General features: G+C 42.5%; 1 protein-coding gene across 4 annotated transcripts in view; it reads right to left on the bottom strand.

Moving 5' to 3' along the window:
* Positions 1-18,983, bottom strand: part of MANBA (mannosidase beta) — a 65,099-nt gene that overhangs the window by 3,654 nt on the left and 42,462 nt on the right. For all 4 annotated transcript variants that reach the window (XM_081020289.1, XM_081020286.1, XM_081020288.1 and 1 more), the window contains 7 exons: positions 16,914-17,065; positions 15,172-15,289; positions 10,777-10,863; positions 9,045-9,212; positions 6,880-7,098; positions 3,767-3,931; positions 1,832-1,976 (listed from right to left, as the gene is read on the bottom strand). In XM_081020289.1, the coding sequence (XP_080876415.1) occupies positions 1,832-1,976; positions 3,767-3,931; positions 6,880-7,098; positions 9,045-9,212; positions 10,777-10,863; positions 15,172-15,289; positions 16,914-17,065 (1,054 nt within the window). The remainder of the gene's footprint in view (positions 1-1,831; positions 1,977-3,766; positions 3,932-6,879; positions 7,099-9,044; positions 9,213-10,776; positions 10,864-15,171; positions 15,290-16,913; positions 17,066-18,983) is intronic.

The following is an 18,983-nucleotide window of genomic DNA, read 5'->3' as shown; positions in this document are numbered from 1 at the left end:
TCCTTTAAGATTTATCAGCCTGAAGGCAGGGACTGTCTTGTCATTTTTGTACACTGCTCTGGCAGCCTTTTTATTCTGAAGGGTATATAGTAGAAATGCTTTAACAAATCAACAAATAATAAGGGTGACATGAGATAGAGACACAGAATAAAGGAGGGTTTCAGCAGTAGGTTCCTGGTTTTTAAGTTTCCCCTGACGTTCTTCTCACCAACAGTCAGAGTAGGCAGCCTGCTCCTCTCTGGGATCAGTGCTAAATTAATCAACTGCAAACCCCAAAGGCATCATTTCCTTGGTCTGTACCATAATCATGCATCCAAAAGCTATTATTCTGTCTAATAGCTGCTGGTTTCAGCTCACTGGATGATGTAAGTGCTAGATTTGATGAGACTAAAACTGAGTCATCCCTTCCAAGTAAAATGTGTGATTTGAATCAGGTATGTCAAGGTGACATTACACAAGACCTGAGGCTCAGCAAACAGTGGTTGCAATTTGCTTTTCTCCCCTAAAGATGAAACTTCACACCGTGGCTACAGCTGTCCCATGTGGATGACTAAGGCCCTAACTGCACTATACATTTAAAACAGCATCGTACCACTTTAAATCATCATTAACCTAAATCTTTCTTTTTCTCCCTTGTAGTTTGAACCCTATTCAATGAAAATTTGCTCCTGCCCCCTTTATACCCATATATCTGACCACTGATGCATATTTCAGCTTCCTAAGCCAAGACATGGTTGTGGGAACTGACCACCGTTACCACCCGAATCCACTACGATGGAATTGGGGGAGCCAAGAGCTCAGAAATATACGTCTTGCTATTCATACTACAAAACCCTGACAGTCTGTTAATAGTCCCTGAGAGAGTCAAGTGCTAATTTAAACAGATGTCTCTTTAATTTTTCAACAACGATTGAAACATGCCCAGAGAGGAAGAGACTGTTCAGACCAAATCATGACATCCTGTATAGCAGCAAAGGCTAATCCTACGACATAATTAAAGGCTCTAGCTTTAATATCTCCTAACTTCTTTCCTCTGCAAATCAAAGTTATCTACCAGAACGACATGCAGATTATATTCGCTCTTCCTGGGACACACCCCAGGTAAAACTGGGGCTGGGAACACATGCACACACACCCTCGGGAACTGCTGACATTGTAGGAACCAGACTTTAATGTCAAGCCTTATCCCAAAGGTAGCCAGTGCTATGCTCCTCCGATGTTTTGCACTCCGACTCCTCTCAGCCAGTGACGAGGGGAGTTGTGGTCCACAACACCTGGAGGGAACCACGTTGGTTATCACTGCATGCCTGAAATGGCTAAAAAGCTTGGTGCTTTAAGGCATTTGACAAAATGCTGCCATTTAATTTGTGGTACCCTGGACAGTACCCAACAAAGTAGTTCTTGCCAGCACAAGAACATCTGGCTGTGCAACAGAACTTACCCTCCCTCTCCCCTTCCTGTGTCCCTCCTAAATCTGTTCTGGGTTTCCCCCTCCAGGACAGATCTGGAGATGGTGCAGCCCAAGGAGAGGGTGGGGAAGTTCAATCGCAGAAATGGAAATCCTTGCACGATCAGAACTATTTTGTCCAAATTCCCACTCGGCCATGAAGCTCACTAGGTGACCTTGGGCCAGGGACTTTCTCCCAGCCTATACAACCTCTCAGGGATGGTGTGAAGATGCAATTGAGGGGGAGAATCACATTCACCACCTTAAGCTCCTCGCAGCAAAGGTGAAATACAAATAAATAAAATAGGCGTGCAAAGACAGTAAGAAAGCATGCACATTAAAGCGGCCCAATTCCTAATTTTGCTTTGGCTGGAGAAGACTTACCCAGAGAAGCCCAGGAAGGAGCCTGCCAGATATCATTGAGTTGCCAATATAGTGCCCCCATGGTGCGCCCCTCCCCATTGATTATCTCGCTTTGGCTGCGACGATAGAACTCCGTTTGGGACTTTATGCACTGGGCCTGCATAATCTAAGTCAACGAAAGCCAAAACAAAAGGAAAAAATATAATTACTAAGTGCTTGTGTAATGATAGAACTGCGAAAGATACTGACAAGAATGTAGATCCCTGCGACTGGACCACAGAGAACAGCAGATCACATAGTAAAACCCTTTCTGGACGGTACCACTTTGATTTGTAAGCAGTATTTATTTATTTACTGAATTTATATACTGTCCTATACCCGCAGGTAGGTTGTGTATTTCAAACAATGCTCTAAAAAATTCCTAAAATATACATTCAAACCTCACAAGAGTCCCCCTGTTGTGTTTTATCATTTTCTAAACTATATGCAAAATTAATACAGAGCATTTAAAAAACAAACCTCAAAAGAGTGTTTAATGAATGTTAGAATGATTAATGAATGTTAGAATGATGTTGGATAGAAATTAAGTGGTTTTTAGCTGTAATACTATAAGGGAATATGAAAAATGGATTACGAATAGGTAAAAATTTAATGTCACAATATTTTAAGATTAAAGACTAGGATAAACAAAGAGGGGAAGGATTTGCTGAACTAACAAACTGAACTGGAATACAAAAAAGGGAGGCGCGAGGAGGTCCGGGAAACAAGCTAATGAAAAATAAGTAATGGAAAGATTGAGTTGTTTTTAACTATTTTTATTTTGTATTTTTATTTTTTATTTTTTCATTTTGTAATATCTTGAAAATTTTAATAAATATCTTTAAAAAAAAAAAAAAAGAGTGTTGTGGCACCTTAAAGGCTTAACAAATGCTCTCCTGGCACAAACTTTCGCGCATTAGAGCCTACTTCATGAGATTCGTGGAGTGTGACCCTCAGTCTACCAGCCATGTTTTTCAACGGTGTATAAGCACATAAAAGGGAGCAGGGAATGTAAATGTTGCAGCCGAAAGGCGGCGGCATGCAAAATTACAGCCTGTGACAAATCAACAATAGCTCGAACGTATGCAAAATTACCTTTCACAGCAAAATGTATGAATACATTTTAGTCTCTAATTCTATTATCACCTTACTCAGCAACGCTATAGTGACTGTGTAATCGCCAGCCAATGTTGCTGTAAAACGTCATTTTTCATCCACAATCCTTTTGCATCCCATTTCCCCCCTTCCCTTGCTCCCTTTATATCTGACAACTGAGACTCATACCCCTTGCATCTGACATAGTGGGCTCTAGCCCAGAGAAGTTTATGCCATAACATAAACAATGCTGGCCTTTTATGTGCCAAAAGGCTTTTGGTTGTTTTTGCTGCAGTAGACTAATGTGGCTACCCTTGCAGATATTGAAAACTGCCCATCAGAGTCTTTCCAGGACTCTTACGAGGTCGTCAGTTGTTGCAGATAAGCACAAGTGGTTTCTAGACCTGTTTTCAAAGAACAACTTCATACCCCATGTTTTCAGTGCACCGTCATAATCCCTGGATAGGAAAAGACAAATCTAACATTGTGCCTACAGGGCTGAGTTAATGTTTCACCATACAGAGAGACACAGACCTGACAACCAGTATATACACAGCCTGTAATCACAAAGCAAACAGCCGTGCGACACTTTATACACAACGGTACATGTGTATTTCTCTGTACGGTGTGTGGGGAGAAGCCCATCAATAATTTAAAAAGATGTCACTGGACCCAAGATTTCGCCCACTGTGTAATTCAAACACTTGACACAATTATCATAATTTTGTACCAGGTTCTCTGCAATACATGTTGCATTATGCAACCACGATTATGGCTTCTTTAACAAACAAGAAACCTCTTAAGATTTTGACAAATACTCACCTGAGTGAGGTAGATGGATTGCTTAAAGTTCTTGAGGGGGTCTCCTTCCTGCGGCAGCTTAAAATGGAGGCCTGCCTGATGAAGCATTTGGTCATTGCCATTAGCGTGGTGTTGCCGATGCAAGGAGAAATTGCTCGCGTAAGACCAGTCCTCCTCAGATGACACCTGTGGTTGAAAAACAAAATAAGATTTATACACATTCGCAGTCACTCACTCGCATATATTTACTTTTTTATAAAAAATAGTCATCTCAAAAATTCAAACATAGCATAAGGTGTCCCCCAGCAAACTGGGCCCCCATGCTGTACAATGGCATTCTGTCTAATCCGTTGGGCTGCTAAAGCAAAAAGAGGAACCTTATGTGTGATGCGTTTATTCCCCAATCCCTGAGCAAATAACAATTTTTCTCCCTAATATTCAAGGAGGAAATTGTCTGAAGAATCCTTTTGAGAAATATGTCCCTCAGAGAATTATGCAGATTGCAATACAGTATGCAGAGAGCAATGTTCTCCACCACTCTCTGGCTACAAATACATGCATGATTTACACATATTCTAGCATATATTTCATCTAAGTATGCTCTGTGCAAAGTTTGTACAGTGGTACCTTGGTTTTCGAACAGAATGCGTTCTGAGAGTCCGTTTGACTCCCAGAACCATTCGAAAACCAAAGCGTGGCTTCCAGTTGGCTGCAGGAGCATCCTGCAGCCAATCAGAAGCCATGCCGGACGTTTGACTTCCGAAAATCGTTCAAAAACCAAACACTCACTCTGGGTTTCGATCGTTTGGGAGCTGATCTGTTTGGGAGCTAAGTTGTTCAGCTTCCAAGGTACGACTGTAATCTTAAAGCTGTAACTACCTCCATACAGAAAATGTATACATGTACAGATCAGAAAAGAACATGGGAAATAGCAGTGTTTACACAATGGGCGGGGGATCATAGGACTAGGGGCCAAATACCTCTCTGCCTGCACCCCAGAAATCTCCCCAGGCTACATTGTGCCCCAAATGCTTTTGCCTGGCTTCATTGTCCTTGAACCCTGATAAGGTAAAACCTTTTATCCTCATGAGGATAAAATGGGAGGGGAGACTCATGTACACTGCCTTAAGCTCCTTGGCAGAATATCAGGATAAAACAACAGCAACGTAACAAATACAGGAAGTTGCTGGTGGTGCAACTTCCCAAGGCCTGTAGAAAAGAATTTTGGGCAGGCCTTTATGCATCTATCCCAGGCAAAACCATAAAAATAAGTGAAAGGCAGAAGTAACTGGTGACGAGAGACACAATCCCCCCAAAAGCGGTGCTTAACTTCTTAAGTGCTTTGCTACAGGTTTGTGTCTTGTTTCTTTCAGTGAAATAAAAATGTTCCCATTGTTCTCTGCATTGTGCCCAGAGCCAAGAATGGGAATTCTTGTCGTCTGATCAAACATGTTCTTTCGTCAACTAATTGAGCTCCCATTGTTTAGCACACTTAAATGATACTTTTCCTTCCAGGAAGGGAAATTCCCCAAATTGACCCTGGCTTTAAATGCCTTAATACACATGGGGAACGTGATACGCAGGCAGGCTTGTAAAAAGAACTGTACACAATTACAAACCCACACACCTCATTTCAAACTGGGACTCTTCTAAGTCTCGTTGATGTCGACAGGAGAAAGTTGCGCCTTGTTCAGGCTTGTCAACAGCCATGTGCTCGCTAAGAACTACCTCCAGGCAACCAGAGAGGAAAGCTTTGCAGAATTCATTTATGACATTGATCTTTTTGCCTTTCAGGCCACACACGGCACACACAGTTATGCCTGGGCAAGCAAACAGATGACTACACACTTTTTTGCAGGGCGGTATCTTCTGTGGCCTTGCCAGGAGTGCTGAGCACGTGCATCGTTCTCCCACTGGAATCAACATTTAGGGAAATCTTTGCACACAGGCCCACTCCAAACATCCTTTTTATTGCACATTCGTGATTATTTGTGCTCATGATGCTATCGGGGCAATCCTACACAATCCTACTTTCAGTACCATTTGTGAATGCAAAAGGTCATACTGCTTCACTTACAGCTAGTAGTAGTAGCAGTACTCCTAGTAACAACAACAACAACAACAATAATTTGTACCCCGCCCATCTGGCTGGGTTTCCCCAGCCACTCTGGGCGGCTCCCAACAGAATATTAATCAGAATAAAACATCAAACATTAAAAACTTCCCTAAACAGGTCTAGTGCACGTCTTGTAACTTCCACTGGCTTTTCATACCACAAATGTCCTATGTTGTTGTTGTTTGGGGGGTGTTGTCCCACTTTTGTTGCACTATAACCCTTCCGGACAGCAATAATGTAGCACTGAGGAATCATCACAGAACAACAAACAAAGCAAAATAAATTGATCACTATTTTTGTGCCAAGGACATGTTACAAAATATACCCACAATAAAATACCAGTTTGGAGGGGTCCTTGATGTTTAGCGGTTGCTTTAAAATGCAAATAGTATTTTTTAAAAATAATAATAATAATGCAAAGTTACTGGGAGGGAGACGGTGGTAAATGAAGGGTCAGAGCAGACAGAGAGAGAGAATGTAATCCTCTTATCCCCTACAGTGGTCCCAAGGAAAACATGTCCTCTTTTTATTTATTTAGAAAATTTATAAACCACCTAAGCAAGGAGCTCCCTAAACAGTGTACTAACAAAATTATAAATAAAATCCACAAACAAATTAAAAATAAAGATACATAAAACCGCCATCACTGTACACAAGGATAAAACCAATACGACTTTTAAAACAAATATAGGTAACTAAATTATATGTATGGGAAAACTCACCAAAACAAGTGAAGTTTTCAGCAAGCATTTAAAACAATTTGCTGCCAATAGGCAACCTGCTGATAGGTAAAGTTCCAAAGCACAGGTGTTGCCACACTAAAGTCAACTCCTCACAATTCAGAACAGACATGCTGTGGCTCTTGTAAAAGTGCAATTAAATAGGCACATAGGGAGCAAGATTATTTCTTTAAGTAAGCTGGTCCCAAGAGCTAACATTTGCATTGGGAGGAAATCATCAACTGGCTTTTCTTCTGCTCGCAGAGTTTGCAAGAGAGGGAAAGGCTCGAAATACTTACCTGTGCCATGGAAATGAAGGAAGGCCAGGACTGAAAGCCATACTCCGAGGCAAATCGTGTTCTGGGGAAGGTGGTCCAATCCCAGCAGTCACTCACATAGTTGTAGTAATGATTATCTCCGAAATGAGTGTCGTAAGGAGCATGGGCTATCCAGCCTTCCTTGGCCGACTCCAGACCGTTGGTAGGGCTGGAGGTAATGAAAGGACGAGTCTCGTCTTCCTGGGTTTAACAAAACACAACGCAAGACAATAAATGGAGCTAAGGGCTAATAAAGCATTTCTTTCTTCTTCAAACTAGCTAAACATCTACGATTTCAAAAGCAAAAAAATAAAGCCAGATTCTGAATTGGTGAATGAGTCATGGCTTCATTTCTCACTAGGCTGGATGAGTTCTGCTCTGCTTATCACACAAATGAATATCTGCTTCCTGGAGTCAGATGCTCGGCTGCAAAGAAACAAATTCAGCATTCAAAGGAAAGCAATCTGCTCTGAAAAATATTGCCTTCAGACTGCGAGACAAATACTAAGGAAAGCATTGTGCGCGGTCCATTTATTTTCGTATGAGGAAAAACGTGCGCATTTTAGGGGGAAAATTGTATAGTCAGCTTCCATCTGAAAGCAAAACTGATTCTTTGGACAAATGTTCAAGGTCTTTACAGGCAATGGGCACACAACTGTTTCCCATCTGTTAGGGAGAGTCTAGAGGCCCTTCCTCCAGGTTACGTGTATGTTCTCTGAATGACTTTTTATAAATAAATAAATAAATAAATAAATAAATATAGAGAACAAAACCAAAGCACAAATAGTACAAAGAACTAGAAGATTTTTAAGGCTGAAAATATTTTAGAATTAAAGGAACTGGGAAAATAAAAAGTTCTTCAACTGATACAAAACATTTTTAAAAATCAAAATCCATAAAATAGGATTACAAACAGATTGCCCACCTACTGAGAGACCCATGGCTCAATGCACTTCCACATGTGCACATTCACCCACACTCATCAGCCCTCAACAGAATGGCCAATGGTCAGGGGTGAGGGGAGCACCAACATCTGGATCTCCAACATCTGGAGGCCACAGGCTTCCCATACCATATGTGGCAATTTCCAGTCTTAACACGGAGCCCCTGAAATGTTCCACTTGAATGTTGATCGCTTCCCCACTGCAGATACCTTGTGCTCACTTTGGAAAGCCAGTCTTCTGCCTAGGGCCTACACGGTTCTGTGCTGGAGCAGTTATGCTGAACTGGTCTGCAGAGACTCTCCTGGGTTTTAGACAGGCCTATCTAGAGATGCCTGGGATTGAATCTGGGACCTTTTGAATGCAAAGGAGATGCTCTACAGCCTTTTCCCAAAAAAGAAGTTTGTAAGGAAAGAGGGTATGTGAATATGCACTTCTTATTTGATAGTGGGAGCATCAGGCTTCAGCCAGAGAGCAGTACTTAAGTGGATACACTATCTGCTGACTATAAATGCTGCATAAACAGAATATGAGAGAGAGAGAGAGAGAGAGAGAGAGAGAGAGAGAGAGAGATTTGACTTCTCAGTTCTCTACATTTCAGGCTGTCCATTAAGAGTAGTTAATATTTACCTTGCAGGAATGCTTGCAACTTACAAAACTGGTATGCACAGAGCTAAACGCTGCAAAGTGTGATGGGGGAGACCTGCATCTTCAGCAGTCAAAGATACAGGCCAGAGTTACAGGCCACTTGAGGCTTCCTGGCACATTATCCCTGCCCTTTATTAACTGCAGTGTTTAGCACAGCAAACACCAGTGGACACACGACAAGCTTGGTCCTTACTTATCACTCTCATTTTCCCCAAAGCAAGTACTTTTTATCTGTAAATAAATAACCAGGCACTTAAAAAAAAAAAAGAGTATGTTAATACACATTGCAGGGGTATCACAAACGCAGGTGAAATACAGAAGACAAAATGGTTGTTAGGGCTGATTTGAGCCCATCAATGGATATACAGAGAAAACAGATGTTTCCAGATGTTTCCAGATTGTGCCTGATGCATCTTTAATGATAAAGATTTGCCTGCAATGTATGCAGACTACAGACACAGTTGCAAACAAGAAGAGTAAAATCAGCAATTCAGCAGAACTTTCAAAGCCTGCTATCAAAGCTCAACCCTTCATAGCCTTCTGCAAAACAGTACTTACAGCAAGAACAATCTCTCGGATATTCTTTACATAAAGCGTGACATAATCGTCGGCATAAACGCTCTTCTTTGCGCTTGGAATAGAGAACCAGTTGTATGCAATTGCTGCTTCATTTTCATTGTTCCCGCTCCATAAAATGATAGACGGGTGAGATTTTAACCGCTTTACCTGAAACGAAAAGCAGAGCTTTTAACATGTAAGTGCTAAAAAAAAAAAAAATGAGTAAAGTCAGAAGTGTTAATGATTAAAGTCCGGGGTATAAAAGGGACATGGTTTCACCAAACGTCTTAATGAATCTGCAAATCAGACACAACTTAAAATAATGTCAGCTTCAGGTGTGGTTTAAACTTTCCAAAGGATTCAAGGTTAGATTTACATGACGTGGCTCCAGAGCTGGTTAAAAATGGCTTTCCTAGCTCTATATTTGGAAGGGGAAAACAGAAGAGGGCGCTCTCACTGCACCAGTCAAAAATTAGTGTTTACGCAAGGAAGAGGCAAAGGGGGACTTCAAACCTCCTTCTGATAAGCCTAACTTGAAATTCTTGAATTACTTTCAAGTTAGGCTTATCAGACACAAATATGAGCTCCTTCTTGTTCTGAAGGAATTCCTTCAGGACGCAACACTTGAGCGTGAGGGTATTTTATGGTCCGATTCTATGATTCTAACCTAAGTGTGTTCCTGTCCCAGAGCCTGCCTTTGCTGGATGGGATTTCCATCCATGTTGCACTTGGACCCAGCACAACAGCAGAGGAAGGATGGGGTGGGAACTTTCCTCTCCACAACGCATTTAAAGTGCCCTGGCAGCCAGTCGTCCCATTGGGTTGCATACTCATCGCTTGTCAAGCTGTGCAAACCAGAAGGGAAGATGGAGAGAGTTGAAAAAAGGAAGGAAGTGAACAGCAATGGCACTGGCCCTATTCCAGGGATGGTTCTGAATTATACTGGCATACTTTTGACAGCCAAACTGTTCAATGTTCAATCATACAAATTAATCAGCAAGCATTCTTCTATTGTGCATGTGACCTGTATTATTATTATTATTATTATTATTACTACTTTATTTTTATTTATACCTTGCCTTTTCCCCTGACAGGGACTCAAGACGACTTATAGATAAAAATAAAAACAGCTAGAAACATAGAAAAAAATCATTTAAAGCACCTGTATTATTATTATTATTATTATTATTATTATTATTATTATTTTATTTATACCTTGCCTTTTTCCCTGACAGGGACTCAATAACTCAATAACAGCTAGAAACATAGGAAAAAATCATTTAAAAACAATTCAACATTGATATAATCCATTAAAACCATGCCAATAATTACAACGAAAATAGTACTGCACCAGCCTTTTTATTAAAAGCAGTCAGTTCCCAACAGCCTGTTGGAAGAAGAAAGTCTTCACCTGCCAGTGGAAGGGCAACAGGGAGGGAGCCAGTCTAGCCTCTCTAGGGAAGTAATTCCAAAATCAAGGAGCAGCCACCAAAAAGGCCCTCTCTCGCTTCCTTACTTAAGCATGCCTGTGAGGGTGGCACAGTTTGGTGCATCCTGTTTGCATCCCACCAGCACCCTGCTACTTCTGTTTGATTGGATGCACTTAGGAGAAGGTCACCGCTCACACAAGCGTGACACAACAGAAAGCCAGCAGAAAAACGGTGCAATTATTAGTCATGACTAGGCTTGTATACAGTTTAGGAGCTTGGCCCTACTGGACTGAATACCATACCTGATGAGTAATTTCGGCTCTTACTGAATCTAGGAAGCTGTGGTCAGTTGGGTAAAGAGCAACAGCAAACATAAAGTCCTGCCAAATCTAGAGAATTAAGAGAAAAATGAAAGAACTCAACAAGTAGCCAGTTGACAAACAGTCATGTAAACAGAGTGCATATTTTCTAGCTTGCATCACTTAAAAGATTGTGGAGTACTCATTAATACCACAAACCTATGCACATTTACCTGGGAGTAAACTCCACTGAACACATGTGAGCTGAGTGAACAACTGCAGGATTGCACCACACCTAACCAGATTATTATTTTTAAAAAAGCAACACTCATAATTCATAGAAATTAGGACTTATTTACACAAGCAGTGGCACCAAAAAATGTTGTTAATATAGTTGCTATCTCAAATTAATAGTCGCTGTCCAGGTTTGTTAAAGCGCTGCAAATGACCTCATCTAACTATTTCAAACATGGGAAGCTTTTAGCCTCAAACAGCATTGAGGAAAGGGGTTTTCACACATTACATCTTCCTACCAACCACTCACAGGACACCTGTGCCTTTTGACAGTTAAATGGCAGGCAGAAAATCAGCTCCTCCCAGCATGGAGATTCAGGAAGTAGGGAGAGAAGCTTCCCCTTCTAAATTTCCACCCGCCCTGCAGTTGCTAAAGGCACAGCAGACTTGTCTCTCCCTAGAAAGGTATCAGAAAAGGATCATTATTTTTTTTACTCCAGCAAAGTTCTGTTTCCAGAGGGGTTTTGCTATATGGAAGGGTGGATATGTCTTTGAAAGAACAAGCCAAATCATTGGACTTGGATGAGATCCAACAGCAAAAAAATCAAGCTTTACTTGTTTACATCTTTAATCAGAATTTAGGAAGATGAGCTTATAGGCTTTATATATCTCAAGGTTATGTAGGAATTATTTCTCTGCAGTTTAAAGCAGGTGTCCCCCTTCTAGCCATGTACACAACCTCCTAAAAATGTTCCTCTGGGCCTGAAACTTTCTGTGGTTGGTCTCAAGCCAAAACTGATTTTTAAGTGTTACCTGCCTTCCTAAAGCAAGAATGGTTTTAGAATTATATTAAAGTATCATTGGCCTCTGGCACCTGGACTCCTTTTTTAAAGTGTCTGAAGCTGTAACAGCTAAAGGGTAGGAAGGAACAACTGCATTTACCATTTGTGAACTACATTGGTTCTAATAAAATATGTAAAAAGCAAAGACATCACCTTGCCAACAAAGGTCCATATAGTAAAAGCTATGGTTTTCCCAGTAGTGATGTATGGAAGTGAGAGCTGGACCATAAAGAAGGCTGATCACCGAAGAATTGATGCTTTTGAATTATGGTGCTGGAGGAGACTCTTGAGAGTCCCATGGACTGCGAGAAGATCAAACCTATCCATTGTGAAGGAAATCAGCCCTGAGTGCTCACTGGAAGGACAGATCCTGAAGCTGAGGCTCCAATACTTTGGCCACCTCATGAGAAGAAAAGACTCCCTGGAAAAGACCCTGATGTTGGGAAAGATGGAGGGCACAAGGAGAAGGGGACAACAGAGGACGAGATGGCAGTGTTGGACAGTGTTCTCGAAGCTACCAGCATGAGTTTGACCAAACTGCGGGAGGCAGTGGAAGACAGGAGTGCCTGGCATGCTCTGGTCCATGGGGTCACGAAGAGTCGGACACGACAAAACGATTAAACAACAACAATGTTCTTTAGACCAGCCTTCATCATTGTGGCATTCCAAAATATCCAGAAGCCAAAACTCCCAACAGCCCCCAGCTACCAAGGCAGTGCTGACCGGGACGATAGTTGTAGCCCAAAACGTTTGGAGAGCACCTGGTTGATGAAGGGGGCTTCGGACACAAATATGGCATGAGAGGTGAGTCGCTGGGTGGGGCTGAGCTAGTTTCCCAGTAGGGAGGGAGAGGGGTCACTGCTGTCACCCTACCCAGGGAGTTGCTTCTGAGTGACAAGGGACAAACAGGAAGCAAAAATGCCTCACGCTTTTTGTTCCTCCACTTTCCTTTCCTTTCCTCTTTGGGCAAAATTAGTGGGGCAGGGATTACATTGTGCCACTGTATTCTTCTCTGGTCAGACCTCACTTGGAGTACTGTGTCCAGTTCTGGGCACCACAGTTCAAGAAGGACACTGACAAACTGGAACGTGTCCAGAGGAGGGCAACCAAAATGGTCAAAGGCCTGGAAACGATGCCTTATAAGGAACGGCTAAGGGAGCTGGGCATGTTTAGCCTGGAGAAGAGGAGGTTAAGGGGTGATATGATAGCCATGTTCAAATATATAAAAGGATGTCACATAGAGGAGGGAGAAAGGTTGTTTTCTGCTGCTCCAGAGAAGCGGACACGGAGCAATGGATCCAAACTACAAGAAAGAAAATTCCACCTAAACATTAGGAAGAACTTCTTGACAGTAAGAGCTGTTCGACAGTGGAATTTGCTGCCAAGGAGTGTGGTGGAGTCTTCTTCTTTGGAGGTCTTTAAGCAAAGGCTTGACAACCATATGTCAGGAGTGCTCTGATGGTGTTTCCTGCTTGGCAGGGGGTTGGACTCGATGGCCCTTGTGGTCTCTTCCAACTCTATGATTCTATGATTCTATGATTCTACATCTCCCATTACAGGAGGATGTACAAGCTGCTATGTGAGGCAGTTCTCTATGTTGCACAATTCTGTGTCCAGGGCAGCTGTCTACCAGCTCCATCTGGTACGCTGCCTGAGACCCTACCTGCCCGCAGACTGTCTCGCCAGAGTGGTGCATGCTCTAGTTATCTCCCGCTTGGACTACTGAAATGCGCTCTACGTGGGGTTACCTTTGAAGGTGACCAGGAAACTACAACTAATCCAAAATGAGGCAGCTAGACTGGTGACTGGGAGTGGCTGCCAAGCCTATATAACACTGGTCCTGAAAGACCAGTGTGTTTCCGGGCACAATTCAAAGTGTTGGTGCTGACCTTTAAAACCCTAAATGGCCTCAGCCTAGTATACCTGAAGGAGCGTCTCTACACCCATCGTTCAGCCTGGACACTGAGGGCCTTCTGGCGGATCCCTCACTGTGAGAAGATAGGTTACAGGGAACCAGGCAGTGGCGCCCACCCTGTGGAACGCCCTCACATCAGATGTCAAGGAAATAAACAACTATCTGACTTCAGAAGACATCTGAAGGCAGCCCTGTTTAAGAAAGTTTTTAATGTTTGATGTTTTATCACTTAAATATTATTATTTTCTGTTGGGAGCCACCCAGAGTGGCTGGGGAAACCCAGCCCAAATGGGTGGGGTATAAATACATTACTACTACTACTACTACTACTACTGCTACTACTACTACTACAGTGTGGAGGTGTGCAGTCTTTCTTGCATGAGTATCTACAGCAGAAGAAGCACACTTGTACTTCCCACTTCCTTTGCCTTGTTACAACATCCAAAGCCGCTCTAAGATACTCTCCCATTGTCCCTGTTTTCCAGGGAGAGTCCCAGATTTAAAGAAGCCTTCCTTCCTGGTTTCTGATTTGATCCTGGAATGCCCTCTTTTTCCTCAGGATGCCCCTATTTTCATTACAAAAGAAATGTTATGCAACCCCCGAACCAAGGAGGTAACATCTGAAGGCAGCCCTGAACAGGGAGGTTTTCCCATGCTCCATTTTTTATTATGTTTTGATCTATGTTGGAAAGCACCCAGAGTAGTTGGGGCAGCTCAGTCAGCTGGGCAGGATATAAATAATAAAATTAATATTATCACGGAATAGAACATCCCTATTTTCATCGGAGAAATGTTGGAAGGCGTGCTGGAAGTTAACAAGGTGTCACTGGACACACGTGGAAGAAAGAATCATGAGTCCTCCCTTTCCCCTAGGCTTACCTAGAGGAAGAAATCAAGACTGGAAATTGTATCTGTACGGAGGGATACCTGCTCTCAGCATCTGGGAAGGTTCCATAACCTTTTGACAAGGCCCGTTTTGGGCAAAGCAGTTGAGTTGATTTCATTTCACTTTATTTCCTGTTTACTGCTAGGAGTTGCTAGTTCTGCCTAGACTGGAACAAAAGGAAAGCAGGCCTTGGTCCTAATCAAGTTTTCAACCCCGTTCTACAGTTGTCAAACGACTGCAGTATCTAACCCTCCATTTGCTATATATTGAGCACTTCCATTATCCTCACCTTTCTAAAAACAGAATGTTGCTACAACCTAAAGCCTGGGAACCTAATTTTACAGTCTGGCAGGATGCCCAAATAGATGGGCCTTAAGTCTGATCCAGCACATGTTTTCAAGGTTACAGGTTAATGGGGAAGGGGAAATAAAAAGCTATTTTCAGATTTATTTCGTATGTCAGCTTTAAATATTAGGAGTTGCAGAGTATTGCTTTTTCTTTTCTTTTCTTTTTTTCTTTACCATGATTCCGAGTTCATTGCACATTTCGTAGAACTCATCTTGCTCATATATGCCTCCTCCCCAAACGCGGAGCATATTCATGTTGGCATCAGCCGCCGACTGCAAGAGGATCCTTAACCTGTCAAAACACAAGTGGAACTAAAAGTTAAGCAGATCTGCAGTAGGAGAGAAACTGAATTAGTTGCAGAGAGGGCTTAAGGAACCCTAGCCGGACTTCACTTGAAAGAGTGCAATACTGTAGCTTAAACGGTGTGCTCAGGATTAGCCAAAGCAAAATAAAGGGAGCCGTTCAGCAGAAGCGGAGTGTGAACATAGCTATATTTTAATTGTGATGTGACCTAGAAAGAATCACAGAATTGTAGAGCTGGAAGGGACCAGGAGGGTCATGTATTCCAGCCCCCTGCAATGAAGGAATCTTTTGCTCAATGTGGGGCTCAAACTCATGATTAAGTGAATCATGCTCTACCAACAGAGCTACCCCACTGAGGGGTAAACCGTCACAAGGGCAAGACAGAGAGACTTGGAGGGCCATATTTGGGAGCGTCTGTGGGTCTCGACTTTCCTATTCATTCTCAGTGCTCCTGACTTATCGACTCTAACCTTCTCCTCATGGGTTAAGCGAATGTGGAGCTCCACACTCTCAAGCAGGGAAGCTCCATAAGTGTATCAGAGCATCCATGTCACCACAGCTGGATGGGGAAATGGGTGTCAAGGGTAGGTTGCAGGAAGGAAGAGAGTTTTTTGGATTTGATATCCTGCTTTATCACTACCCTAAGGAGCCTCAAAGCGGCTAACAATCTCCTTTTCCCTTCCTCCCCCACAACAAACACTCTGTGAGGTGAGTGAGGCTGAGAGACTTCAGAGAAGTGTGACTAGCCTAAGGTCATCCAGCAGCTGCATGTGGAGGAGCGAGGAATCGAACCCGGTTCACCAGATTACGAGTCCACTGCTCTTAACCACTACACCACACAACGGCATTAGAGGTTTTCAGCCAGCCAGCCCTACCCCACCTTAATGTGACAAAAAACCTTCAACTTTTAGAGCCTGTTTAGACATAACAACAATATCAAACATTAAAGCTTTTCCAGGACTTTAGCATTCCCAACAGCAGTTTTGGGGCTGCCTTTTGAATGTTTCCCCATTAAAAAAAAAATCCCCTATACTTTCTTTTTTAAAAAGCATCCTGGAGAAGGCTAAGGTGAACATTTTTGCTTCTTTTCTATGTGAAAGGATTTTTCTTAATGAATGGTAGAGTATTCAACATGCAACCTCTTTACCTGCAGCTTATATAGTCCCCAGAAGGTTGCGCCATAAACTTTACCATTTGATTCTGCTGACTGTATAAAATGGCCATAAAAGTTTACTGAAACTCACAGGAAGGCATGTGATATAGTCCTCTAACAAGCCTATTCCACATGCCACAGAGGGTTGGGGAGAATCCCTTCTTTGAAAGTAGGTCCATGTTTAGATTTGCCTGCATGTGGAAAACTAATATTTGAGGCAGATGGATAAGCTAAGGGCCTTCTTCCTGGCATGCTAACTGTTCATCTGCAAGGAGCTTCTGACATGGGATCTCTTCTAAAGAAGCAATCTCCACATCAATTCTCAAATGATATAGTCATGTAAAAGAGCTGTACTCTCATGGCCAAAATCAGTTCTGGTAAGCCCTACTCAGTATTGGTAGGCAAAAATAAATCCTTTGCACCCATGTGAATGTTTGAAACCCAGCCACCCAAACTCACCTTTTAGAGGTCACTCTGTCTTGAAAAGAATCAGCTGGAATCCAGTTGGAACCCTTCATAAAAATAGGGAGTCCATTGATTCTGAAATAAAAACTCAAACCAGGTGAGCCAGGAATGGGCTCTTCTACAAGTTCTACTGTTCGGAAATAAACCTGAGGAGAAATTAAAACGTGAATAGTTTTACAGCAGTCATTAAATAAACCTTTTCCATCAGGATCAGTCAGGAAACCCATATTTCCCTGCATATTTTTGCCTTTTTTCGTATATAAAATATGGGGTGGGAAATGTAACCTGTTTGCAAGATTTATGAAAGTGTTTCTTGTGTATAGAGCGAATTTATTTTAATTTGAGGAAGAGATTGCTGGAAGATTTTAGTGCCTCTTCTCCAAACTCCCCCTCCCCTCCAACAGACAGCATGTATTAGTGCTGCAAACACCCACACAGTTTGCTTTTGATTACTGAGAGAGAAATTTAATGAAACGACGAGGCTAAACGCTGATTGTAATCAAACTCCATTTACAGAAAGAGGCTACACGCACCCAAAGCCAGATTAAAAAGGGGCCCAAGTCTCTTCACTAATTCTGCTTCTGATAGAGATCTGCTTCACTAATTCTGCTGCTGCTTACAGAGGAGCAGACAGAAAAACAGCTATAACTATTGTGCCCATGTCCTGCTTGTGAGCATCCCTTAAACATCTGGCTTCCCCCTGTAAAAAGAGGATGCAGGAGAAGACAGGCCTTTCATCTGATCAAGCAGGGCTCTTCTTAAATTCTTATAACAAAGCAGTTAAAGCAAGCTAACTCACAGCAGAACGGAACCCTTTAATTTGGGAACTTCCAAGGAGCAGATGAATCAGTAAGACATGCTTTCATTTCAGTAAGGGAGCTTGTATTAGGACAAGGGGTGCCTTACAAGCTTGGACTACAATTCCCATCATCCCTGGCCACTGGTCCTGCTAGCTAGGGATGATGGAAGTTGTAGTCCAACAACAGCTGGAGACCCAAGTTTGGGAAGCCCTGTTCTACACCATCATCATCATCATCATCATTTTTAATTTGGACACCGTCTTTCTATCTTACAATACTCAAGGCGGTTTACAAGCTGAAGAAACAAAAAATGCACATCTTATAACAATCTAATGCAACACAAAAATGTGATAAAACATAACTTTAAAATAGGCAGCCTACATCAAAAAAGTAACATTCAACAATAAATTAGAATAGTATAAAATAATAATATCAACATATAAAAGTTAAACAGAAATCCACTCAACAGTTACAATAATATCTAAATTATAATCAATAAAACAACGGCAAGCCACAGTACATAAAATAATACAATACACACCGAGAAGCAGAGACTAGAGGGTAGAGCAAGGCAGGTGGAAGGTGGCCTTGCCTGATGGAGTCTCTCCCCTCACAGTTCTTCATCCAGGCACAGCTTCCTAATGAGGAGACCCAGGGCCAGGGGGTGGGGCAAGGCAGGTGGAAGGAGGCCTTGCCTGATGGAGTCTCTCCCCTCACAGTTCTTCCTCCAGAAACAGCTACACCAAGGATGAGCAGCCTGTGGCTCTCCAGATGTTTGCTCTTGCACTCCAACTCTCATTATTCTGGGCCATTCATGTTGGCCTGGAGCTGATGGGAGCTGAAGTCCAACGGTATCTGGAAGACCACAGGTTCCCCATCCCTCCTCTAGGTAAAGGAAGAGCAAAATCATTCCTCAAGCATTCCAGAAAATGCTCACAGTTTTTGTGAGCCATAAAAAACAGGTCTCAGGGATGCAGCACTCAAGACCGTATCTTGTTAAGGCTAAATAGGCGCAGTCTGCTCAAATTAATTCCTTTCACACTTGATCTCTGTGAAAGCAACGCGGTATTAAATTGGGGGCAAGGTGCCCCAATGAACTGTTGTGGGTCTCTTTTAAAGGGCAACGCTGACCAGCTTGCTGCGATGTGCCCTTTTCAAAGTGTTTTCTTTGCCTGCCGTGGAAATAGGCTGTCGGGAGGCAACTCTCGATAACTAGGCATGCAGCTAAAGCCGGCTCGTGTGCAGAGCTTGAGCTAAAAGCCAC

This window comes from Podarcis pityusensis (genome assembly GCF_964106645.2).
Source record: "Podarcis pityusensis genome assembly, chromosome: 9".
NCBI lineage: Eukaryota > Metazoa > Chordata > Lepidosauria > Squamata > Lacertidae > Podarcis > Podarcis pityusensis.
Note: the sequence above shows the minus strand (reverse complement) of the source record. Positions and strands in the feature narration are given on the sequence as shown.